This window comes from Aedes aegypti, chromosome 3, assembly GCF_002204515.2.
Source record: "Aedes aegypti strain LVP_AGWG chromosome 3, AaegL5.0 Primary Assembly, whole genome shotgun sequence".
Lineage (NCBI taxonomy): Eukaryota > Metazoa > Arthropoda > Insecta > Diptera > Culicidae > Aedes > Aedes aegypti.
Genome location: NC_035109.1, coordinates 234,023,932 through 234,047,074, shown reverse-complemented (window position 1 = coordinate 234,047,074; position 23,143 = coordinate 234,023,932). Strand labels below are relative to the sequence as shown.

Sequence of the window (23,143 nt, the reverse complement as noted above, 5' to 3'; positions counted from 1 at the left end):
CGAAAAAGACGAGTCTGCTGTTGCCGTTGCCATCTATAACGATCCACGTTCTGCCGAGACCTTTGCTGTAGCATGACCGCCCGCGCTGCATTCTTCTCCCCCAGAATTTGCCTACGAATTAATCGTTCCGTCGACTGCATCGTTGATGGCTGCTTTCGCTGTACTCCAGCAGGCTTCATACAGCTCACCATCTTCCGGTAATGCAGTCTCGAGGTGCTGCGCGTATGCAGTTGCTACATCCGGTTGCTTAAGCCGCTCTAGGTCATACTGGGTGGCCGTCGCTACGCTGTTAACGATGGAGAGTTTTGGGCGCAGTTTAACCATCACTAGATAGTGGTCGGAGTCGATGTTAGCGCCATGAGAGATTTTGACGTCGATAAAGTCGGAGAAGTGCCGAATTAGAACGTTGTCGATTTGTAACAGAATCACTGCTGTGGTGATCTCCAGATGTATCGGTATGGAAGGCTGTGCTAGAAGTAGGTGCTACGAATGGCCACTTGTGATTTCATCAGCCGAGTTAAAACATAAAAAATGATACACCTTGGATTTAAATCTGACGTCTGTGTACTTTTCTATAAGACTTTTAAGACCTATTAAACTTTGAAAATGCTGCTTCAATTGAGCTTTTATCAACAAAGCGCTGTTTTAGTTATCGCGAAGCTAAGATTTTTTTTCTAAGATCATTTGAGAAAATTTGGAAGTATTTTAGTTTACTTAACCTTTCTTTTAGATTCAGGATAACTACTTTATTTGAAGAAACTAATGATTTTAAACCAATCTTGAGATATTCATGAGCTTATAACAAATTGCTGTAAATTCCTTGATTATTACTGATTGTTATTCGATTGAACAACATGGAGAAAAAAAGGCAAATTGACAATGGTTTTAGTTATTAGTTGCAATAACGAAGAGATCTGAAACCTGCATCAAGAAAAATTTACAACATGAACCGGCCACATTACATTAATATTCAAAACCCTTTCTAGGGCCGCACTTTGGTGACCACTGTTCTACGGCGTCGGTCAGGGTTCATTCAAATATTACATAACGCAGAATTTGCCAATTTTAGACCCCCTCCCTCCCCCACGTAACAGCTTTTGTATAGAAAACTTTAAATTTTTGTATGAACCGTAACACAATGTAAGACCCCCTCCCTCCCCATGTTGCGTTACGTAATATTTGAACGATCCATCATCTATCGGTCATGATAGAGACGAGCCGTGCTGGAGAGCAGGTGGAGAAATTAGGCCAAAATGCACCTGCTCATCCGTTCGTTCACAACATCTCCCCCTGTAAGATGTGAAACGTAAGGAAACATGTAATTCTTCGATGCCGTGAAGAAGTCCTAGATTGCGTGATGTTGGTGAGAGTCTCGTTGTTGTTCCACCATTGAAACTGTTGCTGACCAAACAGGATGCATGAACTTTATTAACATATAAAATAACATGATGACGCCGTTGATCTTTCGGATCGAAACCGTACTCATGCAGAAATGACGCTGCCAAGTTGACGTCTGGTTTCTGCCGGGTTGCGTGATTCGAAGGGTGATAGTGGTGGACATGGTGAAAAAACGAGAACTTCGCTTGTGGGCCGAATCATGTCGCTGGTGGAGGAATTACTTCTTAGATGATGTACGTCTTCTGACAAGCTGGGATTGCAAGGTCCAAACGATGTAGATGGTGAAATCGATGAAAGAAGTGCCATCTTGTTGATCGACGATGTGGATATGGAAAGGGAATAATTATCTAGCAAATCGAACCAGACAATCGTGCGTGATGGAAACGAATGACCATCATTTCAAGCAAACCTGCTGAAGGAGGACATCCGTGATGTGCGACTCCTGTGGGATTTTGCATTGCGAAAAGCGATTGCGCATTTTCGTCCATGTTCCCTCCCACGTAGGATCTGCAGTGTTGGTTGTATGCTGGAGCGTTTGTACAACCGAACTGCTAAACCTCGTCGTCACTGTTACATCCTGGAGTTTAGGGTGGCCGAGACACATTGAAACTCACAGGTGTAAACGGAAACAACAAATTAAAAGTAACTTTATTAACATATAAAATTACATGATAAGACGCGACACTTATAGGGCACGACGGTTACAATACTTATGACTATCATCTGCTGTTGTGCATCTATCGAAAGTAGATACAACTGCTATCGATGAGCGAGCAGAGTAGAGAGCGAATGGGAAGATGTCCAGTGGTTCTCAACAATCTGTCTGGGGCCATCAAAGGCTGGACAGTTGCAAATAAAAAGCTCAACTGTATTACCAGTGTCACATACTTCACAGGCCCGATGGAAAGGGTTCCCTCCGTAATTGTGGGATACCCTTGTGTGGCCGGTTCTCAACCGGGAATTATTCATTGGACCTCAGGTCTGTCCAAGCATCAGTGCTACATTTAGCTTTTCGCAGGTGGGCCTCTTCTGAGTTTGCCCACTCTACCTGCCATATTTGGCATATGGTTGACTTCACCCACCTTCGAATATCAGCAAGGGGCACCCTAGTGCTGTAACGAACTCCGCTATGACCTGGGACCTACATTACGCTTGAAGCCTTTTTTTATTAACCCTTGGATCCACGGGTAACGAGGGGCTTCAGATTGGAGCACTGTGAAGCAGCTCGCTAAGTCGGTGATGATGATGACTAGCCCGCTGAGTCGGGCTTGTAGTAGGTGCAATGGCGGTATATAAAATAGCAGCTGTTTCGGCGGAGAAGATTGAGCACTGTCCAGGGAGGCTGAGGCTGGTTGCTAGATTTTCATCCGTTATACCTATTCCAACACCTCGTACGGAAAGGGATCCATATCATCGCTGGTGTGCTGAGTAGTCTTTCCGTAGAATCTCGGCAACGGTTTTTCGCAACCGTATGGATAAATCTCCTGCCCTAAAGGTTTTTTTTCAATTCTGTCATAATTTAAGATTTGAGCTGCGCCAGTCTCGCACACTACACGCTAAATTTAGACAACTTCGGCAGTTGGCTCTGACTCCTTCATAGTGGGGCTTGAAGGTCAGGCCTCATTCAATGGTGACACCGAGGATTCTTGCCGTTTTACGGACGGGGTTGGCTTGGTTGTTGATGTTGATCGGAGGCCCACTAACCCTGCGTCCGGATGAGCACACATGTCATCGGACACTTTTAGAAGCCGACATAGTGAAGCCGATGGAGGAAGCCTACTTGGCTACTCTGGTAACGGCTGCTTGGGCTTTCCTCCGTGTTGCCGCAATTGTAGGTCCAGATATCACAATTACGATGTCGTCCTCGTAGACAAATATTTTGACGCCGTTTGGAAGATGCCGTTCATAATTATCAGGAACAAAGTCACCGATATGACGAATCTTTGCTGAACGCCGGTCTCTTCTCTGAATAAATCGGATTTGGTGTCCGATGACCTTCAGGGTGGTCCGATTGGTGAGAAAGTTTTTTTGCGAAGTGCAAAACGTGGCCGGTGAAGCCCCAGCTGGTGAACTTTTCCAGGACGAGTGACGTCCAAACCCTGTTAAAAGTCTTTGAGATATCCAGTGAAACAATTTCGGTATGGTAATCTAAGGATTCCGCCTGCTGTAGAGCCTCGCCGAGGGCCGCAGAGTAGGTATTAGTACCGTAACCGGGCCGAAATCCAACAGGCCGCGTTGCTGAGATGATGCGTAATGCGCTTCATTCGCTCTACTACCCTAGAAAAGGAACAGGTGAGTGCAATTGGACGATAGTTGGCTAGTTCTTGAGCTTGATTGCCGGGTTTCGCGAAGCTTTCTCGACTCGTTATTCCGGCGGGTAGGAGCTATCAATCCACAGCTGATTTATCAGCTCAAGTAGGATAAGCTTACCATTACCTTCAAGATTTTTCATCAATAAATAACCGGATTTTCCACTACTGCGACTCAAAGCATACAACAACTTCCTAAATGAGAAAGGTAGATTAATGGCAAGCTGCATCACTATTGGGTACAGTGAAACCGTTTATGTCGTCTCCTAGCGAAATCTGGGGCATTTCCAGCGAAATTTTGAGGATTTTGAATTCGATCTCGGTGGTGTCTGGCGTGGCTCTTTCTTGAAGTTTCTAACAGAGTTGCTTAATATCAATCGTATCAGATGATGGCTGATGGTCTTAAACTATCAATATCACTTGCGAGCTATCAATATCACTTTGATTTGACATCCAACAGCAGTGATGCGACATCGCACTCTAGATCGAAATCACTGCAGAATGAGTGATCACATGGTCATTATCCATGCTATTAATGTTTTTCAGTGACCAACACATAGTTTCAATCTATCTGCAACACTGCCGAAAATATCGTACTGATAAATTGCCATTTTATCTGCTTAATTTAAAGCAAAACTTAACCCATCAGTGATATCCATAGTCTATCGCCATCAATGCACTGGTGATTGAGTAGACAGCATGATGTTGATGTGATATGGAATGATCCGATTTGTATCGCAGTCGGCCTGTACAAATCAGCAAATTTTAAGCATCGATAGTGACATCGAGCAGCTCTGGTTTCTAAACGGTGAGATTTTGAGGATTTCAAAAGATTTCTAGTAGATAGCTGAGGATTCCTAACTGGATCTTCTACTTCACTGAAAGGTTTTCTCAAATTCTTGATTGAATCCTAAAAGTTTCAAATGAAATCTTGAGAATTCTGAATCGGAATCTGGAAATTCAAGACATTCTTTTATTTTTCTCACAAAAAAATGAAAATTGCTTTTACATTTAATTTGCAATAATGATTCATTATAGAATCAATCAAAATTTAAAATGGCCATTTCCCTATGCTTACTGTTCTACGGGCCACAATAATGGTCTTTGACGTCCGCAATCAGCTCGTGGGTCGCAGATTGAGCACCACTGATTTAGAGGGTTAAATACTCGATACTTTTAGTAATCAATGATTTTTTTGTATGCTTCAGTGTTTTATTTGACCTTATGCATGTACTTTTGTTTTCAAGCGTTCATTAACTATCTGAGTGGCAAACTCGCCTAGGACGAAAAGTTACTATATAAAGAAAAAAATAATGATAATTCGTCACCCATCTCAGTGCTTTAATACCTACCCATATTGCTTTTTGTAGTGCTGTTGTAATACTCAACCCCAATCAAAATTTGTTCATCAATACCTTACTATCAATACAATCGTTTCTAACATTGCCCATCTATTCCCGCAGGAAAACGAGTGGAACTTCGACGCCGTCCGGCATGCAAACGCCCCGGCGAACCTCGGTGGAGCCCCAAACGCCCGGCAGTACGCGACCGGATCGAAGCTCTCGGGGAACGACACCCGCCACCGAGAAGCGTGCCCCGTTTAGACTTTAAGACCCTCCGAACCATACCCTCCCCCCTCTATTCGGTGGGAGGGAAGGTTAAAAAAAGACGACGAACGAAACTCGAATCCCCCAGAAAACAACCCCTCTAACCAGTAACACACACCCCCACCCTTTAGCACTATTGTGTAATAGGAACACCGATTTGGAGCCCAAGGCTCGCGAGGAAGCGGGACAGTATGTCGTGTCGTTCGTCACATACTAACCAGTTCAAAGTATTTTCTTATTGTTTTCGTTTTTTTTTTTGTATGCATAAGAATTTGCTTTTCTTCAACGGGAAGAATTAAAATTGTGCAACAGCTAATCCCTGATTAGACGATTAGAGCGCTTAGCAGATGCTTGTAAGAAGCCGTTTTTCTTTTGTTGCATCAAACGACCAGTGAGAAACAGACAAGTATTGAGAGGAGTCCCCTATTAGATTGTTAGAAACGGAGGAACAGCAGAAAGTGTCCGAATTTGTACATATATTTTTAGAGCAGAAACGGAATAAAACATGTAAAAATTGGTTCAAGTGGGAAGAGTATATAGAAAACTTCGTTGTATTGTGTAATCGATAGGAAGAATTGAAATTTTCTCGGGCAACTATTGGCGGGTCAACCGCTTGAGATTGGAAATGGACGTAGAATAGGGGACTATTTAGTGAAGTGTTGAGAAATAGTTCAGGTGCGCAATTTCCAGAAGGCGGGGAAACGGCAATCAAAGAAAATCGCCAGTTCTTCGATTGCAATTTCTGCGCATCCTTGAATGCAATTGCCTGAAGCTTAACAATAAATGAACAGAATGAGAGAATATCTACTTATTATTAACATGTGTTCAAGTGAAAGGACCGAATGATTGAGCGAATTTGCAGTGAGATAGTGTTGTTTTTGTTTGTATTTTTATTTAAATTATTTATACAAGATGTAGATGAAATAAGATTTTTTTGTTTTCGCAACATTTTTGCAACTTTGCCTAGAAAAGTGCGCCGTGCCCTATTCGCTCGAAGGAAAAAGGATCGCCAGCCTTGTCCGGAGACCGAATAGCCCACTTGGCCGGGTGGCACAGGCAGGTTTTTTTTTCTTTTCCAATCATCCAGCGCGAGATGCTCTTCCGAATAAAGACTCCATATTGGCCGTGTCTAAGGATGGGGAAAAATCGCCAGTTTTCTTCTCGCTTAACATTGGCCATTCGGTGGACTCTTTTTCTTCTCGTGACAGCATCTCGCATCGCGATATGATGATATTTTCGTGTTTGCTGTGCTATTACGAACGCAAGCAACCGGTTTAGAGCTTTCAAATATTAAAGATATAATGCCGAAATAATAATAGACCTAGAACAGGACACACATCTTTAAGCAGTTATTAATTCATTAACTACAAAAAAGTCATTTAGTTGCGTAAGTTCAGAACATTACTAGGTATATTATATGCAAATATTAATTAATTAACTAATGCCCAAGCAAATGCTAAGCTGTTTTTGTAATTGAAGTTTAAATAGTTTTTTATACAAAAAATACAAAAAAGAAGAAAAATATCACATAAAACGAATAATTCCTAGAATAATGACAAATGAGAGGAAAGAAGCATAAGACAGATAACTACTACTAGCTTACGAATTAACTTCACAGATTTTTTTCAGCTACAGCAGTTATTCTTTTACTACTTACATGTGATTCAAAATGTAACACGAAAGAAGAAAAAAAAATCTCATAAAAATAATAAACGAAAATGAATAATCCAACTTCCTGTGGAATTCGATTGCATTGATCCGAAAAATCGCCAGGCAGTTAGCATCATCATGTTTTACGGTGTAGGTGCAATGTCCACTTCAGCTTTTAAACATTATTGGAGTGTCCTTGTCCGTTGTTTTGAGTTATGTTAGTTACAGTATCTGTAGCTAGATTGTTAAGGTGCAAGAAAAAATGGCACAAAAGTCAGAGCTGAAAAAGCAGTTTTCTCCTTTTAAAACAACAAATTGATGAAAATAAAAACACACAGCCTTTTTATTTGGCAAATAAAAGAGCTGTGTGTTTTTATTTTCTTCGATTTGTCTATTTAAAAAGAGAAAACTGCTTTTTCAGTTTTGACTTTTGCACCATTTTTACTTGGGCCTTAAATACAGTTTACGGGTTATTTCAAAACCAAGAACTTACAAACTACCGTAAAATGGGGTGTTAAGGGATGAAAAATTCTACCTAAATTTTGAGCAACTTCTAGTATGTCAATAATTGAACAAAATACAGTCCTACCATTCTCCCGACGTGTATATCAAAAGCCATTTACAATGAAGATGATCCAATGGCAGATTTCTGAGATAATCATAAAAATGTGTGATTTTTGACGAAAATACAAAATGGGGTGTTAAGGAATTTGAGCTTTGTATGTAAAACTATATTTTGCCAACAGCAAAAAAAAATATTATTTTGGTCAATATCGATGATGTGTTCAATCTAAAGATGATATTACTTCAATATAATTCAAATTGGAACTCCTGCAAACGTTAACCGTTTTAATTTACCTACTAAATCTCTCACACATATTGATTCTTTTTTCAACCAAGCTATAAGTGCATCGCACAATTGTCTTGAAAAGATTTGTATACTTATATGCAGTATTCGTATCCTAGAATAGTGCAGAGCAACCTTGTCATGACTTGTCAAAAGAAGGATAATTTCAACAAGCTTTCAGTTTGAATAGAGTAAGTGTCCAATTTGCCTTTTCAATAAAGCACCACCCCAAATAACGGATTTGCATGTAACACCCAATGGCATAATCGAAAAAAAAAAATCCTAACGAAAAGTTTCCAATATAAAGCGGAAATCGCACACACTATACTACAATGTACTCAATGCTCGACAACACTTAACACATGACCACGAGTAAAAGTTTTCCAAAAAGAGATCGGAATAACCTTATATTATAATTTATCTAGGACGTAGGTAGTTTTTAAAAAAATCAATAGCTCCAAAACCATCTCATATAAGATAGGGGCAATGGGGGCAATATGGACATACGGGGCAATATGAGCCACCCCAGTTTTGCCCTCAAAAACAGTGTTTTAATGTCTTGTGTCATTATGTTCTGCTAAAGAATGCCTCAAATAGCCACCACAATAAAAACCGTAAGAATATTCGTTTGAACACTCAAGATATTTACAAAAATGTACAAATTTGTCCTTCGTCATGAAAAGCTTATAATTTTGGCAGTTTTTAATTAAGCCTATAAGACAATTATATTGATAATTCTGGTAAATTTTACCAATCCTTTGAAACTTCTAATCATAATGAACAGTTCGTGAGCGAAATTAGATTTGTTCGTAAACAAAATTATTGAAAAACAATATATAATTTTCAAGATGAAGGGGCGGGGCAAAATGAGCCACCTAGATTTAAGCAAAACAAACGATGTTTTGAACATAAAAATGCATTGCCTAAATATACTAGATTATTTTTTTTACTGCATAGCCATCTTTATGCATCATTACAAGTGGAACACTTTGTTAGAAAATACGTTGAACCAAGTATCGCAATTTAGTACTAGTATAACATGGTCTGTTTACTATGTATTATGCATCTTTAAAAAATAAGCCGCTTGAATCAATTATTTCAAGCAAAGCTAATACAATTTCCTTTCCAATAATGTACTCTTCACCACTAACTCTTCTCTATACTGTTTTAAATAAAAATCATTCGATTGAATGAGGTGGCTCATACTGCCCCGTAGGGTGGCTCATAATGCCCCATATGGTTGGTGACCACGTAGAAAAACATGGTTTCTTAAAAAGTTCCTGACATAATTTGCAAGTTGATGTTAACATTAATTATCGACGTAACATGGAAGATAACATTTTATAGTACAACTCACTTGCATTTAAACCATAATTTTTGCTGTTTTTCTATGCATTTCATGACGTTTTCCTTAGGCGGCCCATATTGCCCCGATTACCCCTAACCATTCCTATTTCCAAACTTTTCACCAATGCGATGGAACAGCTTTTGAAAATACTATCATGAAAACCCCATATTTAGATTGATCAGTTTTTATCTTTTAGGTTATGGCCTTCAGTCTATTATGCTCAAAACGGATTTCAAGTTTTCATCCGACGTTTCGGACATAAACACTTAAAATCTGTTTTTGAGCATGATAGAGTGAAATCCATAATCCATAAAGTTATGTTCTAGTAACTTTCACAGTCGTATCCCCAATTCAGTTTTGATCTACATTTTCCTAACAATTTTACCAAATTTTGAGATGAGTCTTTCCTGGTGATATTCAGTGACTTACGAAATAGATCCCTTAACTTTCCATGCAGGTTAACTTCACGGAACAACCCAAAGCTATATTGAAATACATAACGGCATAAACAAATGAGTTTAGTAACTTAGAAAAGTTAGAATAGATAATCCCTTAACACCCCACTTATTTTCAAAACGAGACTTTTTTCATAAAAGTTTCTCAAAATCGAAACCCAGATATAATTTTAAGAAGTTTTTGTCTGCACTATGATCTCAATTAAATTTACTTTTCTTCTACGTTACTCGCGATTTTTTCTCAAATATATTTCATGGTTTTGTAGATGAATGTATTTAGCCCATAAAATTCGAACAAAATTGTTTTGAAAAGTTTTCAATATCTAGCCACCACAATACTTCATATTATTAGATAGCTCCTATTACATAATGCAGCTCACAATCCTCAGAACAAATTGAGCATTTCAGATGATTTATATATCGATTTTCCACGTTTCTGTGATTTGTCAAACTTGACTGAGAAGTTCAATCCCTTAAAACCCCACGAGTCCTTAACACCCCATTTTACGGTACGTCATGAGTCTGAGATCTTCTGAATGCATGTAACAGAATGATGAGGGACAAATTATTCAAAGTACAAACAAACAAATTACAAACAGATAATTACATTTGTAACATTCCCTTTGCCCTTCGTAAATAGAACGTCATTTTTTAGCCTTGGGGTCCTCAAGTCAGTCAATCCCGTAAAAAGGTTACTAAAATTGCACACCAGATGAGTTGGCTCATGAAAGTTTGATTCGAATCATACTTAATTTTGTGAAACTTTGTCTAAAGAAGTTTTCATGACACTAATGAAAGAATTTCATCAACTTAAGTTGCAGAATGATGATTTTTACAGCACGAGTAAATGTATCCTACGAGGCTTGCCGAGTTACGTACAACATTTTTTGCAATTTCGTAGAAGACCACTTTGGGGTATCAGAAATTATATCGGAAAGCATTCACCATAATTTTACAAATTGTTGTGTAATGATTCATTACGTAACTCAAAACAGTTGCGTAATGAGAAAGCGTTGCGTAATTAATTATGGCTGAATAAGCTGTTGTTAAGGTGAAACAGTTTGGAATCTACTTCTAAAATTGCATTGAAACTTCAAAGGCACAAATCTTACGAAGAAAACATCCAACAGCAGTGTACTTTTTATTTTGACTCTGTGCACTATATCAGAAACGATTGCCTACTATTTCTCCAGTTTAGTGCCTTTGAAAACGTGAGTAGAGGCACAAGTCGGCCATTGTGCCGGCCATCTTTGGATTCCGAGCTTAAGCTACCAATGTTACTTGGGATGCTCTTGTCATTGAGGCAAGTGACAAGTCAACGTACGCGGCAATTCTCAAGATAGTGAGGGAGGATCCAGAGCTGAAGGAGCTGGGTGAAAACGTGGTAAGAACCACGCACACCCAGCAAGGTGATATGCTTTTTGAGCTCAAAAAACATCCGTTGATTAACAGTTTCGCCTGCCGGGAGCTCGTCGCGAAGTCGCTGGGCAACGAGGCAAGTGTGAGAGCCTTTATCCCAGGAGGCAGTGATCGAATGTAGAGAACTGGACGAGATCATAACAGAAGACGACATGAGGGGTGCACTGTTGTCTCAATGCAACCTGGAAGAAGCACCGCAGTCTATCCGGCTGAGGAGAGCGTACGGGGGTATGCAAATAGCGACGATCCGATTACCAGTCGCAGCAGCCAAAAAACTCTGGGCTGGTAAGGTCAAGGTGGGATGGTCGGTCTGTCCGCTGAAACTGATCCCTCGGAAGACAAATACGGTGGAGAGATGCTTCAGATGCATGGATTTTGGCCACCGGGCAACTGCAAAGGCCCCGACAGGTCCGAAAACTGCAGGAAATGTGGTGAAAAAGGTCACGTTGGCAGGGACTGCCTGACGGGTGGCTTCAAATGACCCAAATATCAGAAAGCGAAGGCAGATGGTATTTCTAACGTAGCGCTAAGGGCAGTAATCTTCGCGTTCCCAGACATATTAAGGACAGCGTTGCAGAAGTGTCTAGCGCAAGGCTGCTTCCCAGACAGATGGATGGTGCAGAAGCTGGTATTGCTGCCAAAACCGGGAAAACCGCCAGGAGATCCTGCTTCATTAGACCGATATGCTTGTTGGATACTCTTGGCAAACTTCTAGAGAAGATCATCCTTGCAGGCTGACGATTTTCAGACAGACAGAGGAGGAGAGGCAATCGATACTGCGCAGTGGTAACGATAGACGTTAAGAACGCGTTCAACAGTGCCGGTTGGGAGGCTATCGCCGCAGCCCTACACAGAATGCGGGTTCCCGAATATCAGTGTAAAGTTCTGCAAAGTTACATTCAGAACCGGGTACTGGTTTTCGACACAAACCGGTAGGAGAACACGTAATCTCATCTAAGCGCTCTCTAAAGCACCTTGGAGTAATGGTCGACAACAGACTAAACTCCAACAGCCACGTAGACTATGCTTGCGAAAAGGCAGTGAAAGCAGCTAACATCGTAGCTAGGATCATGCCCAACATTGGAGGACCAAGAAGCAGTACGAGGCGTCTTCTGGCGACCGTATCATCGTCTATACTGAGGTACGATCTCCCGACTTGGGCTGCAGCGTTGGAAATTAAACGTAACCGAGAGAAGCTGGCAGGTACGTCCCAGCTCATGACTATACGGGTGGCGAGTGCCTGCCGCACTATATCGTCGGAGGCAGTGCGCGTTATCGCCGGAATGGTCCCCATCTGCATCACTCTGGCTGAGGACATAGCATGCTACCACCAAAGAAACACAAGGAATGTGAGTAATACCATCAGAATGGATACGATGGCGAGGTGGCAACAGGAGTGGAATAACTCGGAGAAAGGAAGGTTGACGCACAGACTAATTCTTAACGTGTCGGTGTGGACGACCAGAAAACATGGAGAAGTTAACTTCTTCCTGACTCAGTTTTTGCCAGGCCATGGATGCTTCCGGAAATATCTGCACACATTCCGACACGCAGAGTCTCCACATTGTCCGGCCTGCGCAAATATCGAGGAGACCCCGGAGCATGTTGTATTCGACTGCCCTCTGTTCAGGTATATACGACGCGAGATGATGCCAGAACCCGCCAGCGTCCTAAATCCGAACAACATCGTGCAGAACATGTGCCAGCATGAAAGCACTTGGAATGCGGCGAACAGGGGAATAACGGCGATTATGTCGTTGCTACAAAGAAGATGGCGTGAAGACCAGAGAGCTCCGGGTCCGATCGGAGTAGGCTAGATCCTCCGCCGGGGACTAGATCGAGTAGAGCGGGTGTAGCGTAGTATCGGTGAAAAGTCGTCGGGCGCCTGCAAACCGGGAGTCATCCTTCAACTGGAATTGCAAAACCGACCCTGGCACTTGGCCGACCAACATCGAGTCGGAGTAGGCTGAGTCCACCGCCGGGGTCTAGCTGAATAATTCGCGAAAAAGCACCGGCAAATGGTCGTCGGGCGCCAGTGAACCGTAAGTTTCCCTCCACTGGAATCGCAGGACCGACCTCGGCATCCAACTGGTAAACCAGAAGAGCTCGAACAGCAGCAGCGGAGAACGAGTCGTCGTAGAGCAACGAAGTGCGTCCAGAGGAAGTTCAACAGGGCTCTGACGCGAGGCCAGCCCAAGGGAAGTATGCGTCGTCGCACAGAAATCTGTCCAAAGCCCCGGCAGGATCTTCAACCGCCAATTAGGCAAAACGAGTAGTCGCAGAGACACCGTAGACATGTCATAGTGAGCAGCGTTTTTGACGACATTAAGTTTCAACAGCGAACTAGCAGAACAGCTAGAGCAGGTCCGTCCCACTCGTTCTTAGCACATCAGAAACATCCGGATGGACCTCATCTACACGTGCTAGCTCCCCGTTGTCGTTTTTTTTGTTACTAAAACCAATTCGCCTACCGAAAGGTACGACTGAAACGAACGCCACTGGCGAGATGTATGCATCCTACCAACGTGACCAAATTTGCACGGAGCGCTGTTGAATGCTTTGTCATTGGTCCAAACGATTCTACTCAACTCCCCCGAAAGTACAATTACCTTGAATTACATTGCCCCGTGATTTCGGAATTCGAGATAATGTCTTTCGGGATAATGAGTCATTCGGTGATATGGGATTCAGGGTAGTGAGGTAAAATCATCGGAGTTGCTCGATAGTGGCACTATTAGGGCATGCCTCAATTTGGCACAGTGTTGTTGTCAAGTCTGTGTTGTTACTTCGATAGGGCCTTACTGACTTGAGCGATTGCTCTTAATCGATCATACCTTTCGCTAATAATAACTTCGATAAAATAGATAAATCTGTAATATTTCTTATTATTGAAGCAAGATATATTGATTCTTCATCCTATATCACAAAAACATGTTACGAAAATAGAATCTGTCTTCTGTAATAAGCAAAAAAAAAACCCTTATGAAAAAAACAACATAGAAGTCTCCAAATGTTGTTGCTTCTGCCTCAACCCAAGTTCTGTTACTTTTATATCCTGTAAAATAAATAATAAAATAATATGTTAATCAGTCCACAGTCCAGGAAGGGGGGACGTCATTTGGCATAAAGCCGTTTGGCATAAAATAATTTGGCATAACGGTCGTTTGAAATGCATTTGTAAGGAAGTGATATTAACACATCAAATTTAATGGATTGACCATACTTTTTCAATGAAAAAATATTTTTATCTGTCAACAACTTCCTTCTTATAATACTACTACTTTCAGCAACTAGTGATATCGGTGCCAATAAAAATACGATTCTTTGCACGATACTCGGCACAGTGGAAACAACTGTCGCACACGGTCCGCATTGAGGTACTTATTGTCGTTCTTCCGTTCACTGTCAGGCTCATCTCCCTCGGCTTCACTGTCGCTTTCACTTTTGCCCTCGGCAGCACCTTTCTTAAAATAACACCTATCTATAAACAGCTCACGCATGTTTGGGAAGAGCCTTGCTACTGGCAGCAGGGTATCACTGTTCAGGGTACAGTTGTAGAACACCACCCTCTGGATGGAAGGCACCACCGGACAGTGCTGCCAGAGTAACGTATTCGGTTCGCTGTTGTCTAGCTTGAATGATCGGAGATTCGTCAAGCGATGCAGATAGCGAAGGCACGTGTTGACCAACTGGTTTCAAGGGAAAAATTAATAAAAAATAAAGTTATAGGCGTTAACAACTCACCTTGGTATTGGCTAGCACTTCTAGATGTTCCAAGTTGGGAAGATTTTTACAAATTTGTACAATATTTTGTTATTTTTCTCCGTCCACAACGAAATTTTGAGAGACTTCAGCCCGGACAGGCCCTCGTTGAACACAATGCTCGATTCGTTGTAGAACAGCTCCAGTTTGTCCAGGTGGGGCATATTGAGCGTAGGCAGCACTGGTGATGGCATCAGCACCTCGCATCGGAAAAGCGTAAGGCTCTACAATTGAGAATGGGGGTTAAAGATTACAACTAGGGATAGGAGGATTTTTCCTTATAAAACTTGTTAACTTTGTGAATAATGAAAATGTGTTCGTTGTCTACATTCTGGTTCTTCGCTATAAACATTATTTTCTTATCTTTATTAACGAGATTATTATCCATTGACTAGTTCATCTCAGTATCAGCGGCTTTACATCCCTTCCGAAGGATGTCGTCACTACATTCCAAGTAGCACGCGAAAAATCTTCCAAAGAGATGCTTTTCAAAAATGGTATCAATCGCGTATCAATAAAATCATCTGTAACTTATCTGGTTCTAGTTCGGTTGCATATCAATATCAAAGCTTATGAAGTTTCATTGCCGTTCCAATGACCATGCATTCCACTCCTTGTTTGATGCTCAACATTTTTGAAACGACAAGGTTGCTGCAAATAACGTTTTCAAATAGCAATGTAGTGAAGTTTATCAGCAACTCTTCAAACAAACTTCTCCAAAAATGCCGGTTTAAATGATATGTTTCAAATTACTTTTATTTAAAGCATCCGCAACTTGCATTCAATTTTCGTTCCCATACCCACAACTCATGAAGATTCATCCCAGTTGAGAGTTGCACTAAACGACGTGTATGACAGCTAGAGTTTGTTTGTTTCAATCCAGTTGCAATATGGTTTAGTTGCACCTTACGTATCATCTAACAACGAAAACATGGTCTAGCAACAGTTTGTTTGTTTAAAAGGTGTTTCTCACGTGTTGCGTGGAAGTTTTTGCGAAAAGTTTAGATTATTTCAGGCGTGGCTTAATTTCTCCAGTAATGTAATAATAATGTAGTAATTGTATTCCGAAGGGTGCAGTAAAGTTATAAGCAACTAGCTTTGATTAATGGGTCATGTTGTCGCTTTTATAGTGCATTAGCGAAACATTTGTTCGTAGAGCTGGTGGAGTAGAGAGTACAGAAGAAAATCTGAGGTCAGAAGTTCGATTCTCCGTCATATTTTTGTTTTTTTTTATTATCTTTATTATCGAGACTTTCAGCCGTTGGCTGGTTCGTCTCCGGTAGATATTTTTGTTTTCATTTTTCTTTTAAGTAATTTGCAACAAATAAGCAATTCCGATATAACTTAAATATATTGCAAACAGACTCCGCCTCTTGCGCTTTTAGCGTTTCTATTCAGTGCAATTTTAAGTCATATCTTCAATAATTGACAACTCTGATTAGTTTCAAGAGATAATTTTATTCTTGAGTTGGAACAAACTGTGCTGCTTGGGATATAACTTTTGCGTCATAAGTAACTGTCACGGGGATAGGATTCGATCCCAGGCCCTCGGCATGAGAGGCGTGTGTTCTGGCCACTACACCAGGCCCGTCCCCAAAAGTTAATCCTTTTAAAATAACTTTTTTATGGAAGCATATATAATCGATAATGGAACTTTTCCAGTACAAAACTAATTCATTCATAGGGGAAAAGCACTAATCTTCGACCTACAAGAATACCGTGCAAATTTTCGGATTTTCATACAAAGTAGGCCAAAACCGTATGCATGTGTCGAAAATTAGTCTTGGGTCGAAAATTGGTGCTTTTCTCCTATCTTTTAGCCGTATAATTATAGAAAAAGATTCTGAAGCGAAACTTTGATCAATTTTGAAAATTATTTCAATTGTTTCAGTATATCAATAAATTTGCACACGTTGGGCAAGATAAGCACTATCAAATTTGAGAAAAAGTGTGAAATTATAAAACCACATTTACTTTACTAGGCACGGTAAATGGCTGGCATGGCGTTTCATTGGTACCTCACGTACCTGCAGAAATAAAATAGACCCCTTTGTGCGGTCCTTAGTCTCTTGCCCAGCAACTCCTATCCCAACCTCCTCGCGATACTGGCCGTGGTACGAGTAACGTTAAGATCGGGTAACCAACCCCGGTGGGAGCTCTGCTCGTATGCAAGAGGAGGTTTGCTTTTGCTTCTGCAAACCTGGAGCGTCTGTACTCTATGTTAGGAGCGGCTCACAACAGCGTCTGCTGTGGTTGAGGTTCGAAGGCCGGATTATCAACTTCAGCATAATGAACGTGCACAGCCCTCACTCTGGAAGCACTGATGATGATAAAGACGCTCGAACGCGAGTACGACAGCTTCCCAAGCCACAACGTCGAAATCGTCATAGGAGATCTAAACGCTCAAGTTGGCCAGGAGGAGGAATTCAGACCGAACATTGGAAAGTTCAGCGCCCACCGGCTGCCGAACTAAAAAGGCCTATGACTAAATGATTTCGTCGCCTCCAAGAATATGACCATTCGTAGCACATATTTCCAGCACAGCCTTCCATACCGATACACCTCAAGATCATCATAGCAGACAGAATCACAAATCGACCATGTTCTGATTGATGGACACTTCTCCGACATTATCGACGTCAGGACCTATCGTGGCGCTAACATCGACTCTGACCACTATCTGGTGATGGTTACACTGCGCCTAAAACTCTATGTCGTTAACAGCGTACTGTACCGACGGACGCCCCGGTATGAACTAGAGCGGCTTAAGCATCCGGATGTCGCAACTGCGTACGCGCAGTACCTCGAGGCTGCGTTGCCGGACGAGGGTGAGCTGGATGAAGCCCCTCTTGAGGACTGCTGGAGAACAATAAAAGCAGCCATTAACAATGCAGCTGAGAGCAACATCGGGTCATGGGACGGAGTCGACCGAACGATTAGTTTGACGAGGAATGTAGGCAGATCCTGCAAGATACCAGGCAGAACGGGGAACGTTATAGACGGAAACGGTAACAACTGGCCTGGAGGAGATGGAGTGCGAGGAGATGGAACGGCTGTGCCAGTCTCAAGAAATATGTAAGTTCTATCAGAAACGCAACGCATCCCGCAATGGCTTCGTGCTGCGAGCCGAGATGTGCAGGGATAAGGATGGGAGCATTTTAACGGACGAGCATGAGGTGATCGAAAGGTGGAAGCAGCAATTCGACAAACACCTGAATGACGCTGAAAGCACGGGCAATGAAGGTCGCAATGAAAGTAACCAGCACCCACTTTGAGGGAGGTTAAGGATGCCATTCACCAGCACAATAAAGAACAGTAAAGCTGCTGGTAAAAATGGTATCGGAGCTGAACTCATAAATATGGGCCCAGAGAGGATGGCCATTTGTCTGCACAGGCTGATACGCACAATCTGGAGATCTCTTCAACTACAGTGGGATTCCGTTTTTGGCATGCTCCGTTTTTGGCATGCTCCATTTTTGGCTTGCTCCATTTTTGGCACCCCCCGATTTTGGCAACAAAAGGGATCCGTTTTTGGCAACATTTGTGAATTTCATTGAAATTTGTAAATATTTGTGAATATTATTGTGTCTGCTGATTTAGTCATTTGAATGGCAAGTCAACTGCACACCGACTACATTCCAGAGCTCTATTGTCGCCGATATTCCCTCAAATCCCACCAACTACTATGGAATTTTGTACGCGCCTATTTACTTCGGGATGGTCATTGGTCATGCATTCGCAATGTTCCATGAGGCCATTAATCTCCATCAGTATCTCAACTAGAGAAAAACCTCTTCTCAGGCATTCTTACTGAATGAACAGCCCACAATAGTCTGCCAGTAGGTGATACACTTAATGAATCCACTTTTCTTCAGATTTGGAACACTTGAACAAAGCACAAACACTGACACAAGAACAACATGAAGTCTATGAACAGAGTTTTAATCATAAATTTCATCTCACTATTTTGTATTTCATTTTTTATATTATTTCGAAGTGCCGTTTAATACCGCCACCATGACAAATGTTCGCACAGTCCTAACAACATTTTATTTTTTAAAAAAGACACGGACACCGTCTTCAGCCATTTAGCTGCACAGACTGTAGCTTAACACTAGACAACGGACAAGCATGCTCCAATGGTACAGCCGAGAAACATTCCTGACGAAAAGCTTCAATGGCTGCAGCGGGAATCGAACCCACACCTCATGACACGATGCGCTCATTGCCTGATGACACTAACCGCACGGCCACGAAGCCCATAATAACATCAATAACATCAGTGAAACGTGCGATAAATACGATTGAGAGTGTTTAAATGTTTTGTCTGTAGTATTAGTGTGTATATTGATCTTTCTGCGGCAACTATTTAGAGCTACATTTCATATTTGTAACAGATTAAGTAAGACGTTAGATTTGTTAAGAGACGATCCTACATTCTATAAAATATTTTTTATCGAGAATATGGGCCTCTTAAAATAATCATTAGGATCTTTACAAACTGGGTCTATGAGTTTCCTAACTTATCCTGGAGAAACCTTAGGGGATTCTTGGTTTTAAGGAACTTCTCAGAAATTTCAACGTATTTTTGAAGATGTCTGCATGTTCCTAATGGACACTGAGAGTTTTTGCGGAATCCTGAGAATGTATAATTGGTTTATTGAAGATTATGTCCAATATCTGATGCCCAATAAACTCTTAAGATTTCTAGGGCGTAGAGTAAAGTGGGGCAAAAGTTCGAGTGGGGCAAGAGTTTCTTTTTAAGGTTTCTAGCTCAAATCAAATCAAAACTTAGAAATGTCATGGTGGTTCAAATGCTATTTAAGTAAGAGACTTTCACTCCAAATATCATAAAAATCGATTGAGATTTGGAAAAGTTATGGCTATTTGTTGTTTTTCGACGTAAATAATGTAATATTTGGTCAAACTTTCGATGCATGGAACCAAATGAAGATAAAATATTTTTTGATATTTTATGTAAGGGCGTTTCTAGGCCTATCATAAGGATGCTTTGACGTGTATTAGTTTTTCCATAAATAGTTGGAATCAATTTTTGGCCCATAGCGGGGCAAAAGTTCGAATCTGCGGGGCAAAAGTTCGACCCATGTATAAACCCACGGAAAATTTTTCAAATTTCCTGAAATCTACATATTATCTTCAAATTTAGCGAAATTTGTCTGATCGTGCGAAAAATGTCACAAAAATTTTACATTTTCACTTAGTTTTGCGAAAAACTGCTATTTTTTGGGTGTATTACAATTATCCCTGTTTTGGGCATTTTTTGATGAAAATTTAGTGTGTATTTTTCGGCTAACATAAGTTTACGGCTGGTTTAAAGTATGCCTGGCATAAAAGTATTGATATTTTGTGTTTTAGCCAACGAACTTTTGCCCCACCGGTGGGGCAAAAGTTCGTTTAAGACAATCAATTTTAAAACTGTTATAACTAAAAATGGGTAAATATTTTGACACAAGTTTGTTCAGCAAAGTTATAGCCAATATGTTGAAGGTTCGCTGTATGGTATTTGTTTTGTTTCATATGCTATTATTTTCCTGGAAACTTTGATAAAACCACTAAGGTCGAACTTTTGCCCCACCTTACTCTACTGTGAAATCCTAGCGAGATAATGGATTTCTAGGGGTATTTTGTGTAGTTCTGGCGAAATGTTGTAGATTTTGAGAAGATGGTTTCCTGTGGCATTCGATTAGTGATAATGGTAGCCTAAGAATAATGAATTTTTGAAAATTCTCATCGGAGACCTGAGAATTTTCAGCAATATCGAGGCGAAACCCTAAGCGAGATCTTGAGAATTTTAAGCGTGATTCTGCGGATTCTTACCGATATGCTTCAGAGTCCTAGCGTAGATTCCTTACAAACACCCGAAAATTCCTATCAGGCTCTTGAGATTTCAAAGCAGTATCCTGTAATGTGCTTGTTTATGTTTGTGCTGTAAACCATTCCTTATGAGATGATTTGCTTTAACAGAAAAATAAATTTATTCTTAACTCACCAAAGTTTGTCAAATTTTACGCTAGAGCCCAAAAGTTGAACTGACTTTTAATTTTCATTAAATTGTATGTATGTAACTCATGCAGTTTTGTAATACTCATCGCCTTTGTTTTGTAAGTACCTACGTCTTTGAAAGAATACGGTAATACATTTTTTTGCAATTTCTCATCGTAATAGGCTGTTTTTCATCACGCCAATCTGTCATGAAACGGCCTACTTTCCTACACTGAAGTATGCAGTGCGGGAATAGTCATTACCTAACTGAAACCAGTGCTGTAATGGTTCATTACGCAACGCTTTCTCATTACGCAACTGTTTTGAGTTACGTAATGACTCATTACCAAACTATTTTCAGAAATTGCAAAATGATGGTGCAAGCATCCAGATGTTATTTCTGATACCCTCCAGTGGTGTTCTACGAAATTGCAAAAAATGTTGTACGCAACTCGTTGCAGAACTCGATTTTTACAGCACTCGTCGTAGTTATCCAACTCGGCAAGCCTCGTTGGACAAATGTACGACTCGTGCTGTAAAAATCGTCATTCTGCAACTTGTTACGTAAACTACTATTTCATGTTTTGTATTCTCACAAAGTTTCAAGGAAAAGTCCAATCTTTGAACAAATGTCACTCATGCGATTATTGCTTTTACATGACCCACATATACAAATAGCGTAGATAAAGCTTTCAAAAAATCATTGAAGCGATAAAAACTATGTAGAACGTTTGCCATAATCAACATTACGGGGTTATAGAATCATAGCATAGTCCATCCCTCCGGAAATCTGCTTTGAGCAGAACCGCTCCGAAGTCCCGATGCCTTATGATTCCATAAGGATGATGCAATAACATTCTAATGATGTTTTCAAAAATAATAGTTGAAAAATAATATTCAAAAAATGGGTTCCGATTTTGGCATGGTTCCGTTTTTGGCAACTGAAAATTTCGACTTTGTTGCCGAAAACGGAATCCCACTGTATTCAAAAAGTCATTCAGGTTGACACTAGTCAGTCACCGTTGCCTATAAAAGGGCCAAAAATCACATTCGTAGCAACGAACTAGATCTTTACTGTAAAAATACAAAAGAATACGAAAACTTGAATTGCCATTTAGAGTTCTCAATCCATGCTTCAACTTTGCCAGGTATCTCGGATTACGATTTCCACATCTAGACGTCACATTTGAAAATAAAATAAAATCTTGATTCTCTTTTACCTTTTTATAGTGGTCGTAAAAAGAGGTTTGGGTGTACTAGCTAAGTTCAGGACAAATGTAAGATTCTACAATTTTTACATAAATATAAATTTGGAGAGAATTGTGGCGAAATATTCAAAATTAGTTGAAATAACAGCTATGTTATGTAAACTTCGCTGAAAATCATATTTCAAAAAAATAAATATTTTTTTAAAATAATTGTAGGTTTCAGAAATTCCCCAAAATACATAAACGGTTTAAACTTTTTTATTTTTTTTAGATTTATTTTCGAAGATTTTGGCAAAAAATCTAATGATAAGTTTCATAATGATAAAAAAATGTATGTTTATTCTAATTAAGAAAAGAAATATGCGATTTTGTTTTAATTTTCCCGAAAGCCAAGAGTGCTTATCAAATGATCTGAAAGTGCCTTTAATAATCAAAGTCAAATATGAAGTAACTAGCGTATTCGAACTTTAAAACTTTCCCTTAAAATGGGAGCGACGCACCCAGAAAATTTTTTTTGGAGGGCGTTTTGTATTTTGGCATAGATGATATCTACGAACAAAAAGAAACTAAACAGGAACCACGACATGAGAGTTTCATTGCTCATTTCAACTGGCATTTCTTTAAAAATATTTCTTAGACCTTTTTTTAATTCTTCGTAACATTACGACAAGTATAACTGTAGTTACTTCAAAGATCTCTTCAGAAGTTTGATATGCGAAATTTTACGAATCAAAAATCCTTCCAAAGTTCGTTTCATTCTTCAAGAAAATTCCAAGTTCTTCAGGAGTTTATATTGATTTTCCTTTGATTTCTCTAGGACTCTCTCCAACATTCACGTTTGGAGTATCTCCAAAAATTCGAAATTCCTTTTTTTTAATTTCCCAAGGAAGTCTTCAAAAAAAATCCAATCCTTTATCAATGGATGTTTCCAGGGGAAATGCCAAGAAAATTGTTCATATATTTTCGGAGAAAATATTGAAAAAATCCGTGAGAAATCTCTAGCGAAAATTCTAGAGTAATATCTGATGAAGCTTGTGTAAGTTGCCTCGATCAATTCTTACGATGATCTCTGAAAGAACTCTTGGATTCTTGTTGATTTTCTTGCTAGAATGTTCCTGATAAATTGTTAAGATGACT

The 23,143-nt window shown here is 40.3% G+C and overlaps 2 protein-coding genes across 51 annotated transcripts in view; one reads left to right on the top strand and one right to left on the bottom strand.

Annotated features, from left to right (window-relative positions):
• Positions 1-7,045, top strand: part of LOC5576237 (dystonin) — a 627,686-nt gene extending 620,641 nt beyond the window's left edge. For all 50 annotated transcript variants that reach the window (XM_021853529.1, XM_021853528.1, XM_021853523.1 and 47 more), the window contains one exon: positions 5,171-7,045. In XM_021853529.1, coding sequence (XP_021709221.1) covers positions 5,171-5,318 — 148 coding nt within the window. In that variant the 3' untranslated portion in view covers positions 5,319-7,045. The remainder of the gene's footprint in view (positions 1-5,170) is intronic.
• A 7,192-nt stretch (positions 7,046-14,237) lies between these two features.
• Positions 14,238-23,143, bottom strand: part of LOC5576238 — a 59,908-nt gene continuing 51,002 nt past the window's right edge. Inside the window, exons 4-5 of the mRNA XM_001655966.2 lie at positions 14,778-15,019; positions 14,238-14,722 (exon numbers count right to left, since the gene is read on the bottom strand). Of these exons, the coding sequence (XP_001656016.2) occupies positions 14,798-15,019 (222 nt within the window). The 3' untranslated portion in view covers positions 14,238-14,722; positions 14,778-14,797. The remainder of the gene's footprint in view (positions 14,723-14,777; positions 15,020-23,143) is intronic.